At 36.3% G+C, this 27,445-nt stretch overlaps 1 protein-coding gene across 1 annotated transcript in view; it reads right to left on the minus strand.

Annotated features, from left to right (window-relative positions):
- Nucleotides 1-27,445, minus strand: part of LOC150094523 (uncharacterized) — a 159,957-nt gene that overhangs the window by 4,887 nt on the left and 127,625 nt on the right. The window contains exons 3-5 of the mRNA XM_090412224.1: nucleotides 19,304-19,395; nucleotides 7,199-7,349; nucleotides 940-1,067 (exon numbers count right to left, since the gene is read on the minus strand). Of these exons, the coding sequence (XP_090268350.1) occupies nucleotides 940-1,067; nucleotides 7,199-7,349; nucleotides 19,304-19,347 (323 nt within the window). The 5' untranslated portion in view covers nucleotides 19,348-19,395. The remainder of the gene's footprint in view (nucleotides 1-939; nucleotides 1,068-7,198; nucleotides 7,350-19,303; nucleotides 19,396-27,445) is intronic.

The raw sequence follows: 27,445 nt of genomic DNA on the forward strand, positions 1-27,445 counted from the left end.
CAAAAATGCATGCAGAAAAAGAGAGCGACGCTGTTCATCAAATGCATGGACAAAGGAAGGTACAACAAAAGGGGCAACTTCGTCCTCCCCCACCATTGGCATTTAATAAAAATTAACCGTGATTGCAAACCTCGCTATGATGCGTTTGAATAAATAAAAAACCGATACCTTCGGTACTACGCAAAATTTCCGAATAAAATCTTTCATTTGTGTTGACGCTGCGTTTTCGTTGCTCACTTATCGCCGAACCTCGCTACGATTAGCAGCAAACTTTACTAACCATGTTCATGTGTTGCTGAAAAATTTTAGTTTCTTATTCATAGCAAACTCGCGTATAATTTTCATTGGGATGAAACAGTACGAAAATAGGTCAATACACTCGGAAACAGCAAAAACTTCTCATCTTTAGTGAAGGTGGCATTGAAGTGTTTGCAAGGGAAAGAGTGAAAAATTAGTCCAGATTGTTTGATGTAGATTAAAATTATGTTCAATCAATAGTTCTTCGTAAGGTTAAGAAATATCATGAAAATGATTCATGCGCATTTATCACCTATTTTGTAACTATCTTTTAATAGACATTATGTAAATAATATCGTATCATAGCAAACGCAAGCAGAATTGCTATAGCAACATGCAAGTATATCTCACATTTGACATAGGAAACCTATGCCCACAGACTACTCCTTTCCACCCGGTGTACGCAAGCAGAATGCCGCATCTGGTTAGGCATACAAAACTATTAGTTATATATGAGCCAAATATTTCTTCAATAAATTTTAATATAATAAACATTTTGTCATAAGAACCTAAATGAATATTAAGATCAGCAATTTATTAAGTATTATAATGTCTAATTATCACGTTTGGAAATGAGAAAAAGAAGCAACGAAAAACAGTCACCAAGATGTAAGCATTAAAATCAAATCTATTTGATAATACCTGTTTCTTTCTATTTCCTCTGGACTGGAAGAACCTTTTGTTTCTGCCTGCTCATATACAATGACGCCATCCACCGGACAGGTGTCCTTTATCCAGAGCAACCAGTTCTCTATGCAGTACCTGTGAAACTAAGGGAGACCATCATTTGCATTAAGGAACTGCTACGTCAAAAGTAAACTATTGTAAATCTTGATATCGAAAGACACCAGCACAGCAACGGAAGAAGCAGGGTTAAAATATACATCTTATGATGAAAAAATATATATTACAGTAGCAAAAGTTTAAATTCTGATATATTAGTCTAAAGCAGTTTTAATCGGAAATTATCTTTTGTTGGGTTTCCATTTAAAAAAAAAAAAAAAGCAGAACAGGATAATGTGCATTCCCGAGGCAACTAAAATTTCAAATGATTAAAAAAAAATAATAAATCTCATGACTAGGAATTCACACAATATGTGATCACGAGATCAAATTTCTCAAGATGTTTCAGAGAACAGCTTTCATGGAATCAATTTTCATTCACGTCGACTCTTTGCTCTGTTTACTAGTGAAGTGCACGGCGTCACCATGGTCACGGAACACGGACAACAAATGATTTGACCCAGTTGCATGTATCCCATGTTAATGTACCAATGAATGACACTAAGGCCGATCTTTCAGGCTTACATGTTAATGAAGTTCGGAATTTTTGTTTACATTTTCTTAAACTGTGCAACCATCGATTAAACTTTGGCCATTGTTATCTACGAATTATCGCGCCGAGTTCACCTATTTTGAAGTAGCTAAAAATCACCGAGAATTTCCTTCACCGCATTGTGGTAAAGAACTTAGGCGAAAACAACTGACAGTTCCTGATTATGTACCACATCAACCAGCCCCAATGACTAAACACACTGCCTGCTTTTTCCATAAAATAAATAGTTTGTGGAACCCTGCGATACCCATCAGCTTGAGAAATAGGGATTTTTCCGGTTTCTACGAAAACAATGTCCAACTAATACAAATGGAAGCTAAACATCATCTGAAATTAACTTAGCCTTTAACTCCACTTAAACTTTCTGCAAATAAGGAGCATGCAATGAATGTCATAGACTAAAGTGTGTAGTTTTTGAGACAGATTAGTCTGTAACCTGTCTCAAAGATTAATATTCATTGCTCTGTATATTAAACTAAGCATCAATCTACTTGCAGAAGCCTCTTTAAAAAACGTAACAGAATTACGTAACTTAAAAAAAAAAGCATTTTATTATTCAACAAGCTTTGTATCTCCTTACCCTTGAGAGAAAAGGGAAAGTGAAATATTCTCAAGGAGAGGTGCTAACATCAAACCGCGCCGAAAAACAAAGTTCGTTTTGTCCTAATTTCAATAACGTGAAATTAGGACAAAATTTCAAATTTTGTCCTAATTGAAAGACAAGCCTTTAAAAAAGTTGCTTAATGAATATTATATCGCAAAAATAGGTTACTATCAGCGTCATTTCTGTGCCACTGATTTATGGCTGTCACACACCTGTCTGTTTTGCTTAGTAAAGCAGCGCTTCCCAAACTGTGGGCCGCAGGTTTTGTTGAGGGGGGCCGTGAAAAACAAATTTAAAATGTTTTAAGACTAAGTAGATTTTTTTTTATTTTAAAAGAAATGTATTTAATTTTTATTATTTATTATTTCTTTTTTGTTATTTTTTATATTTTAATGCAAAAATTCACACATTGGTGTTGGTTCACAAACTTTGCTTCCTGCGTATTTCGGCGCTTAATGAATATTAGTAAATATTGTTTATTCATATGTTTCATTTCAAAGCAGTGGTTAATTGTATTTACTTCGAATGCTCTCCAGGGAAGCTCCAAATCTTCCTGTCCCTTTCATCACGCGTTCGTAATCAGGGACTGTTGATATTGACTTTATATACATATCAAAACTCGTTTTATATTATCACAGTCATCTTACCAATAAAAGTTTCGCATATACCTCACACATGAAAAAAAGCTTAAACAAGTTCATGTGGGAAGATAGAACTCCCTTGCAGTGGTAAACAACACCCCTCCCTAACAACCACTATACTGCAGAGGCAATAAAAACAAGTACTTTTATTATGCCAGTGAATAAGGTATGAGGAGTCTGTGTAATATATTTCTCAACAAATAGTGCAATTAGAGACAACTGGGATAAAAACACACTAATTAATGAATCACATGTCCCCTCATACAGAAACTATGCTGTATAGACTGAAACAAAACCATATGTTGCATGGGCAAACACAGTATATAACTAAAAACTATTGTTATTAATTAGATGTGTGTGAGTTCGATTTCCCAAGGCAGCAATAAAATTCAACCGAACGTGTTAAAATTGTAAACGTGTTAAAATTCGTAAAAGTGTTAAAACTAAGTAATATATATATATATAATGAATGTTATGGCAGTTTCACATATGGAATTCGGTTGAAGAGAGTTAGCATTTCAACTCAATTGTCAGCTATGCTTTTATCTTTCGGTTGCGCGATCTTTTGTTAATACCGCACCAATCATATGCACGTTTTAATAACCTGCCTTTGCTGTCTGTTTCGCGTTAGGATGAATTACCTTAAAGGGAGAAAAGTCACAAAAGAGAAAAATGTTCGTAGTCCAGGGATTCCCTTATTCAGGTAATATTCACTAATTTCATGTTATCAGTCTGTGGTGTGCCAGTATCGGTAAGTGGTGATATTATTTGATCTATTCTACGTTAAAAAATTTAACCCTGAGATGGATAAGTGGCTGATAAAAAAATAAAAAAAAAATCCCGCGAACAATCAGAAGAAGCAGAAAGATTCAAAAAAAAAAAAAAAAAAAGGACAGTATTTCATATTTTACCAGAACAGCCCGCATCGTCTTCAGAACCAAACGGTAAGAAGCAAAAAATGTAATATTCGCATTTGATTTTTGCAATATTCGCTGTGTATGTTTTGTATTGAATATAAATACAATAAATATTATAATAATATATGTCTCTATTACGATTTTTTTTCGAGGAGGGGGGGGCCGTGAAATATTTTAATTTTTGCAAAGGGGGCCCTGACATCCAGAAGTTTGGGAAGCACTGTAGTCAAGGGCTAAGTTGTTCGGGAAGAAACATCTTGCCACCTTTAGATGACTAAATAAACGTTCTCGTGGGCAAGCAGAGTGAAGTCAAAATTAGTTCTTTTTTTTTAACGGAAAAAATGACACGGTTAATGAATTTTAAAAGGTTGTCAGTGATCTGGAAATGAGTTATGAAACTGGCGATGGATATTCTGGAAATCAGTGCAAGAATATCCATCTTTACATGACACAAATTTTACTCATTTGTGTCATGTAAAGCGTACTAAGTAAGAAGAGGCGTAGTTCGTGGACATCACTAAAACTGTGGATTGAATTTGAATGAAATGGAGAACAACTCTAATAGTCAGAGAGAGAGATCGGCAAAAGTTCCTTTTCCAAAATTAGTATCAAAGTTTGAGGATAAGAATTCACCCGCCATCACATGGTCTACGAAACGGTGTATCCTCTTCTCCTCCCTTCTACGCCTACTGGCCTGTTACAGAACTATCTTAAGCCCTTCAAGTCGTACCCGTGAATAAGGTGACTAGTCCTATGCCTCCCGATATATTCTATCACTGTAGCTCCATGTGTTCACGGGGCCGGTTTGCCTACTTTCGGGAGAAAATCCTTGCTGTTCACGCCTAAAACCGGCTATGACTGAGAAAGATCCTTAAGCTCCTCACGTCGGCGATAGGAATCGAACTCAGGACACTCCTTTCCCAGACATATGGTTGCGAAGCGCATCGGTGAGCTGAAGAAATATAAACTTAGTTAACAAAGGATGAGAGCTTACTAGATAGGGCTTCATCTCAAGCACAATCAAATTTCTTTGAGATAGCCACCCATTCCAAGAAGTTCTCGAAATCCTTTCCATGGCACCTGAACCAAAAGTACGATGGATGACTTAATCGAGATTGTGAATTGAAAATGGTCAATTCATAATGCCGATTATTTGTTTGTTGAAAGGTTCTCAAGTATTGTAAACATGGACTTATTCTATATTTTAGAAGGATTCAGAGGGAGAGAATTTGCGCAGTTGGTCTCCCTCATTGTTGAACATGGATGGATTACCATATATCTTGGCGTATAAGACAATATTTGAAGTTAATAATAAAACTGCTGCAACCAGAAGTCATCTTATACTCCGGGTATAAAATACGAACTTTTGAATTCCGCGATGGAAAACATTGTCAAACTCCTAACGGTAATGTAAAACTGAATAGCCATTATCTTGGACGCATTTACTGTCTTCTAATAAGCTTTTGACATGTCAGTATACTGATATATTAACATATTTGTATAGAAATAAATGTATTCAGTAGGACAAGCGTAATTTCTTTCATTTAAATCCCAATGAAACCTTACTGCTAGTCACACTACTTACAATCTAAGACTGTATAAACGTAACAAATGAATTTTACCAATCGTCTAGAGCGGTGGTCTCCAAACTTTTCGCCGTGAGGGCCACATTGGGTACTTCAGCACTGTTCAGCGAGCCATAGTAATAAAAAAACTCTAGAACTAGATATATGAGTATTATTGAAAGCAGATAAAAATTGATCACAGAGTATGTGAGATTAAATTATCGCATATTAATGACAACGAACACGATCAGCAAATTCTCATATTTTTATCACAAATTATAATAAAACCATTAATGCGAATGACGTAACTGGGTTTGTGTTTTTAAAATCTTATTAAACTCGGGTGCTAATTACAAGTAGCGATTTCAAATGTTCATCAGATAAATTTGCCCTGTATTTTGACTTGATATATTTCATTCGGGAAAAAGTTTGTTCGCAAAGATACGTTGTCCCAAAAATAGAGATAAATTTACAAGCAAATTTCTTCAAATTTGGGAACTGCTCAGAGCTCCAAAATTTATAAAAATCGATCAAGTTTCCTTCCTTGTATTTATCTTCAATATATTCATTTGCCTGAAGTTCAATAATTTCCATTTGAAGTTGACTGGGGACATCAGTAACAGCACAGTCAAACGGATTTTGAAACAATCTTATTTCCCTAGCATTGGCGTCTTCTGAAATTGTTGTTTAAGATCTGAAATAACTAATTCATTTTTTTTTTCCGTTCGGGAAACAATTGGTTTAAATTTGTGCTAGTCATTAGTTTTTCAACCGAATATACACCGACAATTTACGTGTAATTTTTTTTTTTAATTTCGTATAACTTCGAGTTTTTTGTCAATGAATACAGATCGGGAAATTTTGTTTTTATTTCGTTTTTTGCTCGTTAGTTCATTTTAACCGTGTTTTTACCGACTTTTTTAAGTGTTCTTATTTCGTGCGACATATATTTTTTTGTTGATAAAGTTTATTCGGATGTAACTTTTTTATTTCGTTTTGAATTCTTTTAAATTTTTTTCTTCGTTAGTTCATTTTAACCGACCTTTTACAGTCAGAAAGACCGTAACTTGGATTACGGCTACTTTTTGCTATTCGAGAATATATTTTGAACACAATTTTAATTAATACATTTGAAATCTATCAACACTTGGTGTTTTTTTTTTTTTTTTTTTTTTTTTTTTTTTTTTTTTTTGCGGATTCTTATTGAAAATTAATCCAATTGGCGAGCCGGATAAAATCATATCGCGGACCGCATCTGACCCCTGTTCTAGAACACTGTTAATAAATTACAGTAAAGAAAACACCTGAGGTGATTGCTAGATATGCATTATCTTAAACGAAAATGTGATTTGCAAGAAATTGTCAGTATAAGCGTAAAATTTGTGGTTGTCTGTGGTTGAAAAGAAAAACACGCCTCACATAAAAGGTTACTGCATAAAAAAATGCTGAAGAATTAGTCTGTGAAAAACAAAATTGCATCTTAATTTATGAGAGCATTTCTGAATTCATTCTAATAGCGGTCTTGTGCAAACAGGGCTTATCTCCCTTCGTTCGCCCCTACCCGCAATCATTGCGTATTTGCCGAATACGATCTCCTCTTCCATTCCCAAAGCTGTGAAAAGAAATCATTAACTACAATGATAATTAACTGTATACAAACGGGTTATATATAACTAACCATTTACAATTTTTAGTTCGCCGATTCTGTTTCTGATGTACGTGGTCGTATACCAGTAAGTTTCAAGCAAGTTTCCGATAACATGGAATAAATGATTTGTTCGTGTGTTCCTCCAACATGTAAACTATAACAAGCATTTCAAAAGAAACAAGACACTTACTTTGTGCCTACATGGTAGACACTTTACGTATTGACCCTCCTGATAGCCCTGCATGCAAAGGTGACAACTGTCAGTTCGAACGAACGGACTGCTTTTCCATACTCTGTATTCTGGAAGGGAGTTGATCACTTCCTCTGGAGTGGAGGTTTGCCTGGATGAAGAAAAAAACCATTCATGATTGTAACCTTAAAGAATTTTAAAGCAGTTATTAACAAAATTCCATTATTATTTTAATTAGCGAATTCAATGCCCGTGTCTTTCCACGTCAAAAAAAAAAAAAAAATCAAAATCACTACGTAGGATATCGGATTTGAATATGAGCAATTAAAATTGTGAATTTCTGAGTTCGTACAACAGTCGATTAAGGTACCTCGCAAATCATCCTTATTGGTGTGTATGGCCTGACAAACAAAGATTAATTTGGCAGCAAAAATTCCCTCATACTCGATGATTGGTTTGCAATGCAAAAATTCATTACGCTCATTGGTGGCAAACATCAGAAAAATACTGGTGAAAGGAAGATCCCTTTTTTTGCTACATACTATCAAGGATGACTACAAGTTGGTACGTCAGTAAACTTTTAAAGAGAAAAACTGAACTAAGCAATTCAAAATTCATTACATGAAAATCATTAAGAAAAGTTGAAAGAAACGGATTCCCACCTCTGATTCATTCTTATCTTACCTTCTAGATGTTCTAATGGCAGCAATTTCGGTCAGCAAGCAGTCCACAGTGACATCCCAGTCGCTAGTGTCAATCAAATTAACACGGAGGGGACCATCTTCAATCTTTCCAGGCTTCAAATTTCTTAAATGCAGTCCGTACTTCCACAAACTGTTTACTTAACAGTAGCGCTGTCTTAACTTACTTCTGCTTAACATTTTATCTTGCTGGAAATCTAGCGCTGATCATCGACAGTAGCGAAAGAGGGAAAATGGCACATTTGTCTGCTATCGCATGTGTATGCTGTTGCTGTACATGTACACAGCATTGGGCGCAAACACGCACACACACACAGCACGCGTGCTATTCATCATCGCAGAAATCATTCGTGTTCACTCCAGGCCACAGGGCGCACGTCACTATGTTTCCAGAGGTATCACATGGCACGCACAGAGCTAATTACGAATAGCTCTCACGCATCACCTACAACCACCACCTTAGTTCTATCATGTTACACGCTTTATAAGTCTCCAAAAGTGTTTACTTTTTCCTTCATTATAGGAAATTCGAGTCTTAACTAATTCACAAAATTAAGACGCGAAGTTATTTTTTTTAATCTTCGACTGACTTAACTCTTTATTTCCCCTAGAGATTTCATGAAAAGGTAGAAAATCTAGGAATCATTATCAAACACGTCCCCTTAAGGCTATACCGATACTATGATAGCATTACGTAATGAAATTGACACGCGAAATCTAAGATTCAAAACCTAAAATTTATCTAGGGTTTATTATTTATTTATCTAGATTAACTGCATTTGAAAAATGCAGTTAATCAAACTAATCTGCTGATTAGTATCTGATACAATATTTATAATAAGTTGCTATAAAAACACGTCCATAGCTTTAATAATGCTAAATTCCAACTGTATTGGTCAAATAACTGGCGAAAATAAGTACAGGTAACCCTCGAATGACGCGGTACTTATACAACGCGGCCTACAAATTGTAGTAACCCTTGTTCAACGCGGTTTCGATAAAAAACGGTCTACAAATTATAGTAACTCTTTATGTTTTCATATATTTTTCAATGCGCGACTTAAAAATCAAATTTTATCTTCGTAAAATTTGGGTCTGCCCGTATCGCGCATGTAGTTATAAGTAGCGAATTTATATTAGGGAAAATATCCTTGAGCACGCATGTACGTCAACTGTTTGCCGTATAAAGTATTTATTGTTGAAAATTGTCTTCGTTTTCTGCCAAGAAAGCGCATAATCTCAATCTGAGCACTTTATTTTTTGGGGAGTTACATACAATATGTAATGCTTTTTTTTAGGTAAAAAAAAATATTTTTATAGTAATGGCCACTTAGAGCGCTTTTGCGATATACGCGTTTGTTAACAGGGATAAACTCACCCACTGTAAACCGCCAAGGTAACAATTGAACAAGACTGAAGATACATTCGGTTTCGATCAGAACATGAGACTCAACCTTCGCGAACTTCTTCATAAGTGCTCCAATCTCTTCAATAGTTAATTAATTGATGGGGAAATAGATTTACATGAGGAGGAACTGATATAATTAATAGATGACGTCGAACCAAATGGCGGGGAAAGTTCTGCCGAAGATTCTGATTGTGTTGAATCCGTTAAAGAATTCAGTTTAAAGAAATTAGCAGAAGGATTGGACTTGGCAAGAAAGTTATTTTATGGATAATGATCTCTCAATGGAGCGCTCCGGAAAATTCACGAGACAATTGGATATTTGTTTAGCTCCGTATTATGAACTTAATAAAAAATTGCAGCATAGTGGTAAGCAAGGTCTTATTACTGACTTCTTAATAACTAAACCAGCCGAAGTATGCAATAAGAATTGTACTAATGACGTCAAAGAGATTTCAAGTGATGACGACGTCCGGCCACTCGTAAATAAAGAACATCTACGAAATGTTAGTTTTGAAGACGATGATGACGATTAAAATATGCACTTTATTTTAGTTTGCCTAAAACATTTATGTATTATGTGCAATGAAGTTTACACACAATTTATAATTTTTTACTATGTATTTGTTTCATAGTTTATATGTTTTCTTAACTTACATGAATTACCTGAATTAAATAAAAATATTTTTTTGTTGGATATGTCGTTGTTTATACAATCTTATAAAAAAAAACGATTTCGGAACCTAACCCTACTTTTTTCTATGTGATCTGAGTCTCGCATAACGCGGCATTTTTGTGGAACTTAACATCCGCGTTATACGAGAGTTACCTGTAGTATATACGCGTGACTATTCACTATCTTTCAAGCTGTAAAATAATGGCTGTTTGATGCGTTCTACATCTTAATGTATATTCCTTGTCAATCTTCCTGAAGATGCTGACAGCCAGCAAAAACGAAACATATAGAAGAAATATTTCGTTTAAAACCTACGAGTTTAATGCATTTTAATTCTTTATATAGTTGATAAAAAGTCATCGCGTACTTGTTAAAAAACTACATAATTTGTCGAAAGAATAGAATGAATGGATTAGACAACGATTAGCGGCCACCGAATTACACCTCCGAACTAAAAAATATGAATAATCAAAGAAAATGTGATGAATGATTTGCAATTGAGAATAATTATTACCAAATATGAATTAGCATAATCCAGAGGCGTAGCTTTTGGGGCGGGGGAACAGCACTTTGAACCTTTTTGAACTTTTGCAGTTAATTCTAAAATACAGTCTCGAGAATTCAGTTCAAAATATTGTAATACTACTGCGAATTTTCCTCACAATTGCTGTAAGTGTTGCTAGTTGGGAGAGGAGTTTTTTCTAAATAAAATGATTAAGAATTACGTCTATTACTATGAAATAGACTTCGCCAATGTCATCGACGATTTTGCTAACAGAAAAGCAAGAAAAATAGCATTTTAGAATGTTGAAATTAAAGTTTTACTTCAAAAATAAACAGAGTGTTTTAATTTATTTTCCTATACGTCGTTTTGACTTTTTATAGTATTTTTGGTGTGTATTGAGAGAGGCGACAAAAGCTGTAGCTATACCACTGGCATAATCTAAATCAGTGGTTCTTAACCGGTGTTCCGCCGGTGAAAGATGTCACGTGACACAGTTCTGAGTGTAATTAGCTACTCTGACGCGAGTTGATTTCTAAATTAATAGAATATCGTTTATAGGTCATGTGTTTGCAGAATATCTTATATCTACGCACTATTTTTTGCACAGAGAATCACTAGTTTCAAAAACATTACCGCCGATATTAAAACCTGTACTAAACCAAGTTGTAAATATGGTAAATTACATCAAGTCAAGACCTTTAAAAGTACTCCTTTTTTTTAAAAAAAAACAACTGATTATCTATGGAAGCCAAGTACGAATCTTTGCTTTTGCATGCTGAAATAAGATGGTTTTCCAGGGGTAAAGTGCTATTCCGAATTTTAGAACTTAAGAATGAATTATTGGCCCTTTTTCAAAATGAAAGTATACAGATGCTTCGGTAAAATGTCTTCAAAATGATATTTGGTGTGCTGAAATGGCATACTTAGCCGATATTTTTAATTACTTAAATAGTGTTAGTACAAGTATCTAAGGGGGAAAATGAAAATATTTTCACAGCCACTGACAAATTGTCAGCTTTTCAGAAAAAAGTATATCTTTGGAAAAACTATCAGCATATCAAAAAAAAAATAAAAAATACAGCAGATATGTTTCCTTCGCTCCGTAATAAAAAGGTCGAGGGAATTATTTCCTTTATAACAGAACATTTAACAATATTGGAAAAAAAGATTTCAAGTTACTTTCCTTCCTTAAATACACATAGTTATGACTGGATACGAAATCCATTTGGCACAGTTAATACATCGAGTTGTAAATTTTCGTTGCAAGAAGAACAATTAGTTGCCTTGTCAACAATCGTCCTCTAAAAATGAAATTCTCTGAAGTAACTCTTGAGGAATTTTGGATTTTTGTCCAAACCGAATACCAGCTCTCTCAACAAGGGCACTGAAAATATTGTTGCAGTTTTCAACATCATATTTGTATGAGTTCGGTTTCTCAATATTAACCAATATAGAAACTAAAAGAGCGTGAAACACTTACTAATATAGACAAAGAGATGAGGATAGCTATATCACATATTAGACCTGATATTGCTGAAATCTGCAACGACAAGCCCAAATATCGCACTAAAAGTTCCATTTTTATAAAAGGTAAGTCCATGCAGATTTTTTTTAGTTTATGACTAATGCTTTTGGTGTTCCCCAAATTTTCTTATAATCAAAGTGTTCTGTGACTTCGAAAGGGTTAAGAACCACTGATTTAAATCTACGTACTTCGTAAATTATATAATCAATGTAAACACAAACATATAATATCAATTATAAGAAAACTGGCATTTTTAACGTGGTTCAAAATATTAGAATAACGAGAAAATAAATGCACAAAAATTACAGTCAAAGGGAAACATGATAATTAGTACAGTACTTTGTTGCATCCTCCTCCTTAGCTTTTATGACCGTTCGTAAACAGTTCGGCATATTATTTACTAGCGGTTCACGGTCTTCTTTATCAAAACATGCCCATATGATCTGCAAAACTAAAAACAAATTTATTTTTGTCTCTTTCTTGCGGCAACTTGAAGACGATTCTTCATAATTCTCCACAAATTTTCAATGGAGTTTAAATCTGGTGAGTTTGCCGGCCAAGGAATTACATTGATTTGCCTTTCTTTGAGCCATCTAGTTCTTGGAGGTGTTGGAAGTGTGACAAGAAGCTGAATCTTGCTGAAAAGGAAATCGCCATCACATAAATCTTCCGATGCCGGTAACATAAATTGCTCAAGAATATCTTGGTACATTTTGGAATTGACTCTTTCGTACACAATACACAGCCTACCTGGACCCTTTACGGCCATGATAGGGGTTGCAAATTTCACGTTCGGTGAAATTTGCAACCTCTAAAAAGTACCTTTTCCCCAGTCCTCTTAACCCCACAATAGTCTGCTTACACGTCATAAATGGCGTCGTCTTAGGCACACGTGATTTAAAACCCAATTTGTGAAGTCATCTCCACGTGGTCGTAGATTTAGACACATTCACACCAATTCTTTCCATCTCCTGCGAAACTGCCTTATACTTCGGAAGCGGTTTATCTTCACGATATTCTTCAATCTCCTCTCATCTCCTGATGTAGTTACCTTTCGATCGCCAATGCAACGATTTGAAAACTTCGGTTATTAGAATACTGTCTCAATACTCTACTCACGCTTGCTTGAGAACATTTCAATTCCTTATGTTGAGTTTGGCCTTCTTTGTGTAGAGACACCATACAAAACTTCATAGCTTCCGATGTCACTCGTTCGACCCATGTTTAGCAAATAATTAACTGAAATCCACGCGCAAACGATTCCTCACACGCGAGTCAATCCCGCAGCTACTGAAATTATGCTTTCCTCAAAACCAATCGAAAAAATATGGAATATTCTGATATTTTGAACCACGTTAAAAATTATTCTAATTTTGTGAATGTTTTCAAATACCAGTTTCGTATAATTTATATTATATTTTTATGTGTTTACATGGTTATATGATTTACAAAGTACGTAGATTTAGATGATGCATATTCATATCTGGTAATAATTATTTTCTATGCAATAAATTAGAATTGCAAATCATTCAACACGTTTTCTTTGATTATTCTAATTTTTTTATTCGGAGGTGTTGTAGCTTCGCAGAAATCAGTGGTTTCCGTATAGCCATGTGATTGCCAATACCAATCCTCTTCAATTCCTTGCGCTTAGTTCGGTGAGATATGGGTCGGGAACAGCCTTCAATAAATGATTCGATCAATTGCTGCATACAGGAAATTCTATTTGTCCGTACAAGCCTTCTCAGGCGACTGCAATTTCATTCCAGACAGAAACCAGTCAGCTCTGCTGTATTCAAAATCGTGGCTACAGCCAGACGGGCACATACAATAAGCCCTTTATCGAACTCTGAAAGATTCTTTGTTTTTCTCATTGTGATCATATTACTAACCAGAAGCATACTTAACTGCCTAGAACATGTGGTGACACACCTGACCAAATATTTTGCATATACGCCGCGTAAGTGACGTTTACTGCGTAAACGTTTCTAATTCAGCGGCTGGTATGTGCATCATCGGCAAAGCTTGAATATAAATAGTTGTGATTGAAAGAAGATCAGATTGGCGGAATTCATACTGGTAGTCGCTGGTGTTAATCAGCGATCTCCATCATTTTGGAGAGGATTAAGATGATGGTGATTGGACGGTAGTCAGACAACAAGGGTTTATATTCCTTTTTTGGAATAGGTTGGATATAGGCTTGCTTCCATGCATCGGAAAGAACGCCAAGGCTCAGTATAGAAAACTGAAGAGGAGATAGAGGACAGGTGCTAGTTCTAGAGCACAACTTTCGAGTAAAGTTGGAGAGATACCATTGGGACCAGCAGATTTTTTTTACTGTCCAAGCTATTTGTATTCTTCTTATGCCTTTTTTGCCTAAAAAACACGGTGCTCAGTTACTGGCATGGAAAGAGGCGATTTGTCTTGGTTATCTATGCAAGAACACGTTCATTGCCAAGCTGAAAATTGGAATTTCGTGTGGTGGCCAAATTTTTTTTACTTGATAGCGACGTCCACGCGATATCGCGTGATTGGCAATGAACGTGTTAAAACAGTAATGCTAGGAAGTGGGTCAGTTTTATCTTTGAGAGACTTCCACTTCTCTCTCTCACCGATAGCGTTTTCAAGGGACGAAAATGCATGGCTTCCTTTTGAACAGGAGGCAAATTTTCTGCTACTGGTCTTTATGATGGATTTTGATTTATTGATGGTTGTTTTACATATACTGTGTGCTTCAACATAGGCTAAATATGAAGTGGGGGTTCTCAAGCCACCTGCGGTAAGATGGGGATTTTTTACTCAACTGCTCTTCATACATCTGTAGAATCAGGGCTTGGCAAGTGGACGAGAATATTGGGTAGAACAGGAGATAAAGGCCTTCACATGCCAGTGAAGACGATTTCTGTGACTCACTCAGTGCAAGTGTCTAGGTCAAAAGAGCAGGAGCAATAGTTCCAGAGGTCATCCCACTTGGTATACCATTGTAGTGGCAAAGGACATGGGATTGGGGGGGTTGGTTGGAAGGAGAGCGTCCTTTGTGTGAGTGGAAGCTTTCACAAGATTCTGATCTAAGAAGTCGAGAGAACTGATGACGTCTACAGTGTGTCCAGAAGAACTGGTTAAAAAACATCAAGAGCATTAGGAAAGGGGGAGCGAATCATCAGGAATTCGAGCAAGTCGATGTACAAATTGCATTAGATGCTTATAGTAAAAACGTTTGTATCGCGTCCAGCTTGATCGGTGGTGTTAGAAAACGGGAGCAGCTTAAGTGGATATTAAGGTCACCTAAGAAGATGACTTCACCATTTGGAAAGCTGGACTGCAGAAGGTAGAGTTTAGTTGATAAGAAGATGAAGACGTCAAAGGGGTTTTCGGAATCTGGGGAGTGGTAAATACAGCAGATGAATGTTATTCAATGAGGCATGGAAACCTTGATGCAAAAAAGGTCAAAGGCAAGGGATTCTAAAGGGATCGACATCCTCTGGCAGTCAATGCAGGACAGTACAAATAAGACACAGGTGCCACCGCTGTGGCGAAATGAATAACGAATTTGGGCATTGAACATCTTCTGTAAAGAGAAGGTGGTCTAGTTTAGATATCCCACGAGGTAATGTACGCCCTTTAGTGGGAGTTTATGCCAATATTTGTAAAATGTGAAAGCGATTTTTTTTTTTTTTTTGGAAGGGGGGAGGTAGATATTCTGGTATGTTTTGAAGATGGGATTTGTTTGACAAGATTCGTTTTGAATTACTCATCAATTTTTAATTTTTTTTTGTCCCTCAAAATCTACAAGGCTTAATTAGTTAACAACAATACAAAATATTTTCAATGTATATGGTTGATGTTTGAGTCCACTTGTTACACCTTCAGTGCACAAAAATCAAATAGCTTGAAACTGTTCTGCTTTGGTTAACATAGCTAAGCGACTTATGTCAAGCAGATATATCGCCTTTAAATAACACATACATTCATGTCTGCAGTTTTATTTTCAAAAATGTTTTTTTTTTCCCCCCAGTTCTCAGGCGAAGATTCTGATGATGTCATTTCGTTTTTTTAATACATAGAAGAACTAAGAAAAGTTGGAAGATGGACTGACTTTCAGTTACTGGTCTTGCTCCGAAGTAAACTGATAGGGAAGGAAAAACCTTCCTATACTCCTCTCCCATTCTAAAAGAAACCCTGGAGTATTCAAAGTTTAAAATGGTTCTAATTTCCCAATTCTCTAAACTAGGAAGTTTGGGGCCTAATTTATGGAAACTCCAGAGGTGCACTCAGAAGGACAGGAAGAGTGTATCTGATTTCCAGAACAGATTGCTAACGGTGGCCAGTACCCTGAGTGTCCACAATGAAGAGAAACCTCATTTGGATTGGGCCATTTTCCAGCAATTCAGTCAAGGAGTAAGAAAGGAATTTAAGGAAACTGCCTTCAACAAAAAAGTGACTAACTTGGATGAATGCTACAATGCAGTCAGAGAAAGGGAGCAGATACTTGGAGACATACATCCCACGTCTGCTGCCGGTCTTGTAAACTTGGTTGAGCAAGAATGCTGCCCAATAATGAACCAAGATAAAAAAGACAAATCCAAGATAAGAAAAGCAAACGAGGGCAATAATAGTGAGACAGTGAACAAGTTGACTGAAATCCTGCCTGAGACTTGTGGATCAGGGACATAATAAAACAGGAAGCGGAACTGCTCCAAAAACCTGCCATGGGGCGATTGGACGACGTAATGAAAAGATTAGTCATTATCAGTGAAGGCCCCAGAACCAAATATCTCTGAGGCGGTCGAAACTAAATGTTTAATTAGAGAAGAGGTCGAGAGACTACAGAGGCCCCCTCTTGACCGACTGGATGCGGTAATGGAAAAAATTTCAGCTATTACTTCCCAAGAAAAATTTGTAATACCATCAGAGCACAGGGTCAATGATCAAGGAAATGGAAGAGTCTCCCAGATGTTATAGGTGCGATAGAATTGGACACACGGCTCACAATTGTTTTAAGGGCAGGGGACGCTTTAATAGAGGTCATGAAAACAAACCTAGATCTCATACTTATGCTAATAGAACTTGGAAGAAGGGACAAGGAATAAGAGGGCGGTCATATGAAATGATGGTAAAGACTAGCGTGCTTGGAGAGCATTGCAATGCCCTACTTGACACTGGAGCGCAAATCTCCATCATTTCTGAAGACTATTTTTAAAGGTTAGAACCCTATATTAAGGACAAGATCACTTACCTCAAGAGATCCGTGAGAATATTTGGGTGTACAGCCTCAGCATCTCACGCATCTAAATCAGTAAATCTTAAAGTGTATCTGCCTGAGTTCAGAATGTGTGTTTGGCATGAGTTTCTGATCTTGTCAGGATCTTCTTTCCCACACATAAAACTGATTCTGGGCAATGATTTTTTAATGAGATACAACTTTAAGTGTGATTATGCGAGGAAAGAAGTATATCTCCTTGGAAGAAGGCAAAACATAAGTAAAGGAATTGAGTCAGAATTGCATAATAACAGATGGAACTCACCAAGAATCCGAGCTTTTAAGGGGAGCCCTAAAGCCTGGGTTAGTAAGTCTAAAGGTGAGCCAGCAGATGACTATTCAAGCATGAAGGAGCACACTTTGTCAGCAGAGACAAGCCCTCATGTGAATCAAGTAGCCTTGGTAGCACGAACTTCACAGGGAAATTCAATTGGCACTGGGAGCCTAGAAGTAATGTTTAAGCCTAATGTCCCAAGAATAAGACACGGTAGAGTTAGGAAGAAGAAAGGGAGGAAAATGAGAGAACCTAGTCCCCATCCTGATAAAGAACTTAGCAGGACTAGATGCCTCCAATTCACAAGGCAATGTTTTAGCAAACAGAACACCTCTAAAGGGGATGGAACAAAAATCGTAGTGAGTGAGAAAGAGGAATCCGAGGAGACTGAACAAAATAAGACACTAAGTGAGATGCAAACTATCACAGTCTTCCTGTTTTGTTAGACGAAAACTGTATTTCCGGGAGGTGGGAGCGTGCCACATGCGTCCAGCTAACTTACCATCTAAAAGTTCACTACACTGTAGACGGGTAAGCAATTGCTTCTGGAGGGATTGAATTCAACTAGATTATCCCTATCAGAGAAAGGTTTGGATTTTGCGGAAGCGGTTGCACATATTTTGAAATCTTTTGATTATTTTTTATAGGCAGAGTTTGTGAAAATTATGGGAACTGATGGCCATATGCAAAATTGTGAAAAGAGTTTGTAATCAGTGAACGAAGATTATCGATGTACAGCAGAAACATAATGGGCGAAAGATGATACTGTGACGGTACTACGGCGAGTGTTAGACGATAGACAGTTGCCAACTTCTTGCACACACACTCGTAATGAGGGAGCACAGTGGAAAATGGAAACACATTTATAGAGTGGAAGAAGACTACAGGTTAATAGCTTCCTCAGGAGGCTTTTATGCTTGACAAACTCCAATGATAAACAGAGACCAAGAACCATCGACTGGTTCTCTCGAATTTATCCAAAGCATTTCGCCGGATTCGATGGGAGATTTTGAAGTGCGCAGAAGTGTGTTGTTGTTGACAGATTTTTCTATTATTTCTGAAGGAACAACACATTTACGCACTCTATTAGGATGCATACCTGTAGATTAAGACAGAAGCGGTTATGGAGCCAGATTTTTTTTTCTCTCCTATTTCTGTAAAAGTATACAAGAAACATGCCCAGGAGAATAAGATGTGTGACTTACTACAATCGCTTTTGCAGGAATTGGCAATAAACAGTGAAGCAAGCACATTCGATGAAAATTAAGCTATTTCCTTTTCAAAATTTTCAACTGATATCTTTCTAGCATATTTATTTGAAAATTATACACGAATTTTATGATTTTCTTATAAAAATCATGAGATAATTATAATAAACATTACATTTATATTACTCGAAAACCATGGGCTTTAAAAAATGCATATGTATCTGCCATAAACGTGTTAATACAGTTATATCATGAAAAAACAAACAAAAAAGTTAATTATTAATCCCAACGTGAAGTTTGCAGCCATCTACATTAAAAAAACGTTTTCTCTCCACCTGCTATTAATCTTCAAAACATTTCTATAAATTAAAATCGGGTATGTTTTTGGGCATATGCACATAAACGTAATTCATGAGTATACTACCAAGATATTGATACAGTTATAATAAAACAGAAAAATCACTAATAATAGCAAGAATATTACAGGACAACAAATTTTATACAAACTTGATCTAAATATGCAATATGCATAGAGTTCAAAGAAAACTTACACATCGGATGACAAGGACCAGTTTTCGTTTTCATTTGACGTCATCAGACAAGAATCCAAGCAGCTCGAGGCTGGTTTCTAATATTGTACCTGCTGTCATAAAAAAATAAATAAATAAATAAAATCTTCAATACAATGACTAGAATCAAATCAAATCTATGATATTTGTTCTATTATTACTACTAATTACAGAGGATTTCATAAGACTATCGTCATATGAAGAAAAGAAGTGAAATAACAAAGAAGTGCAGGATCTGTACAACTGGAAAAGGAAAGCTAATTGGTGTTATGGACATTGAAATCACCCAGGAGGATGATTTCACTGTTAGGAGAGTGGGACTGGAGAAAATCAACTTTTAAGGAGAGGAAATAAAAGAGCCCAGAGTGGTTGGTGGTATTAGAAGAGCGGATAGAGACAGCAGATGAATTTGACTGAGTGGGGGGAGGGATATTTTCAGCCAAATTAGGTCGAAATTGGGCGATTCTACAGGTGCTCTCTGGCAGGGTATGTCAGAGCGGATATATGCACAGACGCCACCTTTGGGTCGAAAGGAGTTAAATAGTGTATAGTTAGGAAGGTTGAGATGGATAGTACTGGGGGAAGGTGAGATTTGAGTTTCCTTTTAACAGAAACTGTTAAACGGATGTTGGTGAAGTGGATATGCAAAGTTCGGTGAGGTATGGATTTGACCGCAAGGGTCTTGCACGTTTCCTAGGAAACGTGCAATTGGTGGCGTCACTTGGTTTATGCACTACTTCGGCATTTTCCAACTGTAGTTTCCATTTTGGCGTTTTTCTTATAACTGCGTGTACTTGTAGTTGGTTTGTTGTTATGGAGAATGAAAAATCCTTCAGGTGGAAGGATTTTTCCTTCTAAAAACCAGCTAACTCACCTTCAGGTGAAAATTATAAAGATTCTTCGTGTCTGTGACGGGATTTAAATCCAGGTTATTCTGAACAAAAGGCACTGTCATTAACAATCCAGTTACAAATTCTCTCGACCACCCACAGATTTCTAAAGGCTAGTTAGGTCTAAATGAGCTCTGCCTTCTCTCTTCAGGGAATAACAAGGCATTACAGGATTTTATTTTATAAATGTGCCTGCGGAAATGGCATTTTCCTTCTGTGAAGGAAAATGCCACTTTTCCTTCTGTTTTTTTTTTTTTTTTTTACCAGCAGAAGAAAGATCTTTGAAGGTTCAATTCGAGTTCTCTCACTACAGGAATTTTTTTAAGCCTTTTGTTCAGGCAAACAAGTCATTTTCTCCAAGAAACTCGAATTTTTAAATCACAGCTCAAAAATCGACCTCAGATCTCAGCTGTTCAGACAATAATATATGTTACAATTTAGGATCGCAAGGTGGCAGTAACTGCATACTCGCAGCCCCGATACCTAATGAAATCAGTAATATCCTGGGACTCAACTATCACTGACAGTGAAGGGATAGAGGTAGCTGTCTACTACTCTTTTAAAAAGTAGTTGGGGTTAAAAGAATTCCACCTATTGCAGTAGGAAATAAAAAAGGCACTAGAAAACATTTTGTAAATAAAATAAGAAACTGTGTTTACGTTTCCTGTGATTGCCGTTAACTTTCTGTTCATGAATAATTTAGTTTCAGAGTCTTATTAGAATTGCTATTATTTTTTCCTGATCTACACAGTACTATAATAAATAGTGTACTAGACAAAATCAAAACTTAGATAATTACATAAGCATAATTTCTTTAACTGTTTACTGAGAAGAGTAAAAGCCTAACATTTTTAGACTTTCCATTAATCGTAAAACCTCAACACGCATTTCTTAGATTTTACATCAGTTAGAAATGAGTAAAAAATTTACACTGTGTTAATCGTAAATTTTAATTTGATCTGCATTTTTCTAATGATGAAGTTGTCTTGATACCGATTTCTTTCTAGATGCAAAATTCAATGCTCTATTTTTGAGCAAAATAGACATGCACTAGTCAGTATCTATCTATTTTGTGAGATGAATAACCCGAGTTTCCAGGATAGCAATCCTACCATCTTCATATAAGTCTATGCAAACACATCAAACAGCCATCTAACCAAATTAAAAACATTACATAGAAAAATTGTTTCATCAGTGTTTTGGAGACCACATATACTGTACATCAGCCAATAACCAACTCCTTATACACAAAATTCCGAACATTAAAAACCTGAAACACTATGCAACGTTACTAAGTAATTACTTCATCAACACCTATAGTAAAAACAGAGAAACATATCTCATACCACGACCCACACGCAACTCTTTATGCAACTAGACGCTTCAACAACTAATATGGTTCAGCACTGAGATCATATCTCATACCAAAGTTACTAAACAACTTATCACATAGTTTAGATTATATTTGGTCATTCAAACATATAATTAAAATGAAATATATATTGATCTTTAATTGACCATGATTTATAAACATCTAATACCATCTTAAAGACAGACATTCTCACTGGCTTGGACGTGGTATCTTTATTTACCAACATCTGAGTAGAAGAAGTTATCAGTATCCTATACAATCTCTTCCCTGAAGATACGGCTCACCTTTTTCGTCATTGCCTTAAATCTAATTACTTTAAATGGAATGAAACGATATATGAGCAACTAAATGGCTTAACTATGTGCAGTCCCCTTTCACCACCCTGTGCAGATCTGTTCATGGAAAAGCTGGAAATAGACATCCTCTCAAAATCAGACCCAAAACCTTTAGTATGGTGGAGGTATGTAGTAATATCTTCATAATATGGAGGGACACAAACACAGCTCTTTTGGACTTTTTAACCAAAATTAATTCTTTTCATCAAAAAATACAATTCACTTTGGAACTGGAAAAAGATTATCAACTACCATTTTTGGATACCCTTATCAAGAAACTAGCAGATGGACATATCAAACTGGCTACCGGAAACCAACACACACCGGACGCTACCTTCATTTAAAATCAACTCACCATAATACATATGCTCAAAATAGAGCTACGAACATCGTCTCAGAAGAAAAAGAATTCTATGATGAAATTACTCATATATCAGAGACATTAATAAAAAATGGCTATCCAAAGAATCTAATCAACAAGATTCTTCATAGAAACCCCCCACAACAACCACCTACCATCACTCAACACGGTTATCAAGAAATTAAGAAAGTTATTCCTTATGCAGGTATAGTGTCCAAGAAAATCGCAAAACTTTTTAAACCTTTCAACATCAGAGTTGCGTTCAAACCAGTCAAGACTGTCCGTCACGTTTTAAGATCGCCCAAAGACATTAATCCTTTTTTTCAAACACGCTGGAGTGTACAACATCCCATGCGCTTGTGGTCTAAACTATATACGACAGACGTCAAGAAGCCTCGAAATCCATATAAAAAAGAACATATAGGAGATGTTAATAACAATAGAACAGACAACTCAGGTCTAGCCCATCATTTCGCGAGTACTAACCATACCATTGATTGGGACAGCAGCTCCATGCCTTACCTAGAAGAAGTTGTAGAAATTTCAAGGAAGCCGTTGTAGTCCTCCGTTCTGGAAAAAATCTTAAACAGAAACCAAGGAATAATAATAGCTGACATATGGAAAACCTTAATAAGATCACTCGGTCTGCCAGAATTTAATTTCGCCCAGAACTACGGAACCTGCTTTCATAACAGTGACTAACACAACACAGTCCATTCGTGTAATGTTACGTGTTCTGTTTTAATGTTTAATTTATACGATAGTGTTACTCCATTTCTCTGTACTAGCCACTTTGAGTTTTTTCTCTTACCGTTATAAGCCCTGAAGCCGGACAGCCCCGTCGTCGAAACTTGTTGGTATTAGATGTTTATAAATCATGGTCAATTAAAGATCAATATATATATATTTCATTTTAACTTATCACATAATTTAAAACGTAACACTAAAACACGAACTGTGAAAGTTATATGAACACAGTTAGTATAGCATACACTTCACAAATCGCAGAATTACAGCATCCAACGCCTACATTCCATCCATAAAAAGTACCAACAACATAGTGTATGCTAATCCTACTCTCTTCATAAAAGTTAATCCTAAATTCGAAGTCGGTGGGGTTAGCCCGCCTCAATCAATTACTCCTCATAACCACCATTATTATAGTTATTAACATTACTATTATTCATTTAGCACTGAATATTTAAGTCTTCCAAAAGACTGCATCGTCTTAACTGTATAAATCAATAACCTGAATGATAATCTGTCAAATGCATATATTTACATTTACAAAAAAAAAAAAAAAAAAAAGAATACGTTCAGAACTGTACACTTAATCTCTGTAGTGACCAAAAAAAAAATGTAACAAAATATCTTAATTGTATATAAATCATATTATATTATATATGCACGAAAATGATAAAAATTACGGTTTTTATAACATTATGCGTATAACAAGCACATTATGTTGCCAAAAGTGTCCGGGCACCACCACAGCTCTGTGTTGCCTCGGCCGTATGACGCAGATATGTTATATAAGCATAGGCACGTGGATATAGCAGTGCAGACATTCTTTGAAGTCAGGATAAGTGGACAAAAAGTGTTGAGTCCATTCGAACGTGGCATGATAGTCGGAGCCCACAAGTTCGGTCCGAAAGATTTCTGTCACATTGCACGTACCCCGGTCTACTGTCTGTGAAGTGAAAACATGATCAAACCGCCAAACCCCTCCCCCAGAACTGGTAGACCCAAGAAACTGACAAATCGGTACCTCTCAAACGTGTCATCACAGTAAATCGTCAGTCAGACTTGGCAGAACTTAGCAGACTTCCGCATGAGCTCAATAAACGGATGACGGTGAAAGAACTATTCACCGGGAGATGTTTGCCCTTGGGTTTCGTGGTCGTGCTACAGCTCACAAGCCCTTGATTACATCTGCAAATGTCCAGCACCGTTTGGAATGGCAAATAACACTGTCATTGGACTGTAAATCAATGGATGAGGGTCTTTTAGAGCGATGAATCGCGGTATACCATCTGGCAGTCCGATGGACGTGTTTGAACCTGGCAGATGCCTGGTGAACGATACTTACAGGAATGTCTTGTATCGACCGTAACATTTGAGGGCGGTCGCATACAGTCTTGGGTCATTTTTCCTGGTTTGGACTGAGCCCACTGGCTTCAATGTCCAGATCTTTAAACGCTGATGCCTGCCATGACATTTTGGACAATTCCGTTCATCCCACACTGACAATAATTTGGAATAGGCCCTTTCCTGTATCAGCACGATAACGCACTTACAAAGGGCACTCAAAAAGCGAGGGCCCTAGCTGTGTGGTTGGAAGACATGGAGGTAGAACTAAACTGGCCAGCGCAAATCCCCGACCTCAACCCTACTGAAAATGTTTGGGATGAGCTGATGCGAAGGTTGCATGTCAGACCTACTTGTTTCCATTCCTCATAACTACAGGAGAAATGAAAACGAATTCCAGCAGCAGCAGTTTACCAGAACTTAGTGGAGAGCCTACCCCGAAGGGTAATGGCAATAATAGCAGCGGAAGGACGCTCGACCCTGTATTGACAGCAACATTGTAGCGACGGGAAATACAAAAAATTGCTGTCCGGACACTTTGGGAAACATAGTGTATTTGTATGAATACATTATGAAGATCGAATAACTAATTTGAAAAATTATTAATTTACATATATTAATTTTATTTAGTGTAACAAAACGGAAGCAGTGCTCAGCAATGAAACTTTTGTATTATAAGTACTTTTAATCTACTTTTGCGTACATGTAATTTCTTTGAAAAGGAATAAAAACTTAATTGTATTTATAAAATAAAAAAATAACATTGCATTCTGTAATTAGAGGCTAACTAAAATATAAGATATTTTACAACAGGCAGTCTTCACAGACCTGATCTGAGACCACGGTTATTAAACTTATTCAAGTGTATGTCTGGCAATGCATATCTATCGCATGATTACCCAATTAAGTAGCCTTTGGCCCACCCACGGTTATTAAATGACAGGTTCCCAAACTTTTATGGACAACATTCATGTAAAAAAAAGTTCTATCGTGAGTGAACTTGTACACTCTCCGCACCCTCGCCACTTAACAGTTTTGCTGTCTCAGCAATGCATGAAAAACATGTACATCACTTACCACATTTTAATACAATTTCCAGGGATGGGCCTTTAATTTTTTAGTTTTGTTTCATTCCCTCCGTTAATACCGAAAAATATCTCGGTTATCCATCTGGTAAGCTGCTCTCAACAACTCATATCTCAATCACATCAGCCATTCAAAAGCACTAATCGAATAAATATAATAACCTATGGAAAAAAAGTATAATTCGTTCCTGATCTGTTCTAACACTTGATTTTTTTTTAATAAAAGAATTAGGGTATATCTCAGGCCCAGGGCCTAGTTAAAGGAAAACTATGAAGCTGAAAGACAATAAAACATATTCAGAATATAAATTAATTATTCTATTTCTTAACAAAGAATTGAGCTAACGTAGTTTAGCGGGCTTTTTTTTTTTTTTTTTTTTATCGTACAACTGACGGTATGGCCCTATTGCCTCTTCTACTACTGCAAATTTTACTGCTTTTGTCTTCATCGAGGTCAGCCTCTAAGCGAGCATTCCTGCTTAAAATCTTCGATCGTACGAAAATTATTTTCGAATTGTTTCTGTAAAACTCTTTGGGCTTGTCAGTGATTTAATTTTCTTCATATTCTTCAGGATCTTCCCGCTATGCATCTAAATTTAGCAGGTCGGAATCACTACTCAATTTCTCAGAATGAGATTTAATTAACTTAGATTCATTTGGAAAGCGTATAAAATCATTTGCACAATGCGGAAGAATGTGCTTCCAAATGGCTCGCATATTGCTAGCAGTAATTTCATTCGACTTTGCGACTTTTTTAACCAGGCCGAGACTTCTCTGATTTGGCCAGAAAAGTCTTGGAAGGTATTAGCTTCCAAAAAAAAAAAGGCCTGTTTCATCGACAATAAATATTTGTTGGTCAAAATAGTCCCCTTCTTCCACAATTTTCTTCAAAATCTCTGGAAAATTTGCGGCCACCTCCTTATCTGCACTTGCAGCTTCGCCTGTGATTAGAACGTAGGCTATTTCTCTTTCGGAAACTCTCGAACCACCCAGCCTGGAATTCTTTTCCATCACAGTCGTTTCTTTTAAGGTTGCAAAGAGACTTGATGCTTTTGATTTAATAAAGTCAGTGCTTAGCGGGATTCGTTTTTGGTTACAATCTTCGATCCATGTAGAAAGAAGTCTCTCTAATTCAATCAATATAATACTTTGATTTCGAGTGCATGCATGATGAACATGAAGCAGCCTTACCTTTCTCTTTGTATTCAGCAGCTTTGCTTAAAATTGCTCTTATAGTTGATTCATTTGTTTTCTTGTCCTATCTTCGCTCTGGACTCGCCTTGTTCATTTTTCTTTATTATTTCAAGTTATTTTTCCAATGAGATCACTTCCACTTTTTTGCTAATTCTTTTACTCATGATTAAAACTTGGGAAAATACTTTAAAATAAAATAGTAAGGAAAATAATTGCAAAGGAGGCACGAGATATGATCATCAAAATGTTATGTAATTAGCAAACGACAAATTTTGGCAGTAAATTTGGAACATACTGTTCATGGAAATAGTGTAGTACATTATGCTATTAAAAATAACTTTATAAAATGTTTTAAATCGGTAACTAAATTATTTCATACTGGTGAGTGATTTTTTTTTAAAATAGTTAGCCATAAAAAATGTACAGATAGAAAATTTTTAAAATCTGTAACATTTATTTTTAAGATGTATATGGGCGCACTCATCGAATTTGGGTATAGAAAAAAAAAAATGACGCACTAATCGGAGGCGTATTAATCGAGGGATTGGTATATTGTTCTACCAAGTGGCGCACCCAGGGGGATCAGGGGACCCTCCCCTCACCCAGAAAAAAAGGGAAAAAAAAACACTAGAAAATTTCCTAATTAAAATTGATTTTTTTAAATTTTATTTATGTTGTGTCGTGTCTTCTATTTCTATACTACTTATGAATTAGCGATAATTGCAGATGCTCAGTCATTGGTCGTATGCGTGGTGTGTATTCTCAAATCGTCCACTCAACTCGGCTCCCCCCCCCAGGA

The sequence above is a fragment of the Typopeltis vanoorti genome, chromosome 22, assembly GCF_054136105.1.
Source record: "Typopeltis vanoorti isolate ZY-2024b chromosome 22, IOZ_Tvanoo_1.0, whole genome shotgun sequence".
Lineage (NCBI taxonomy): Eukaryota > Metazoa > Arthropoda > Arachnida > Uropygi > Thelyphonidae > Typopeltis > Typopeltis vanoorti.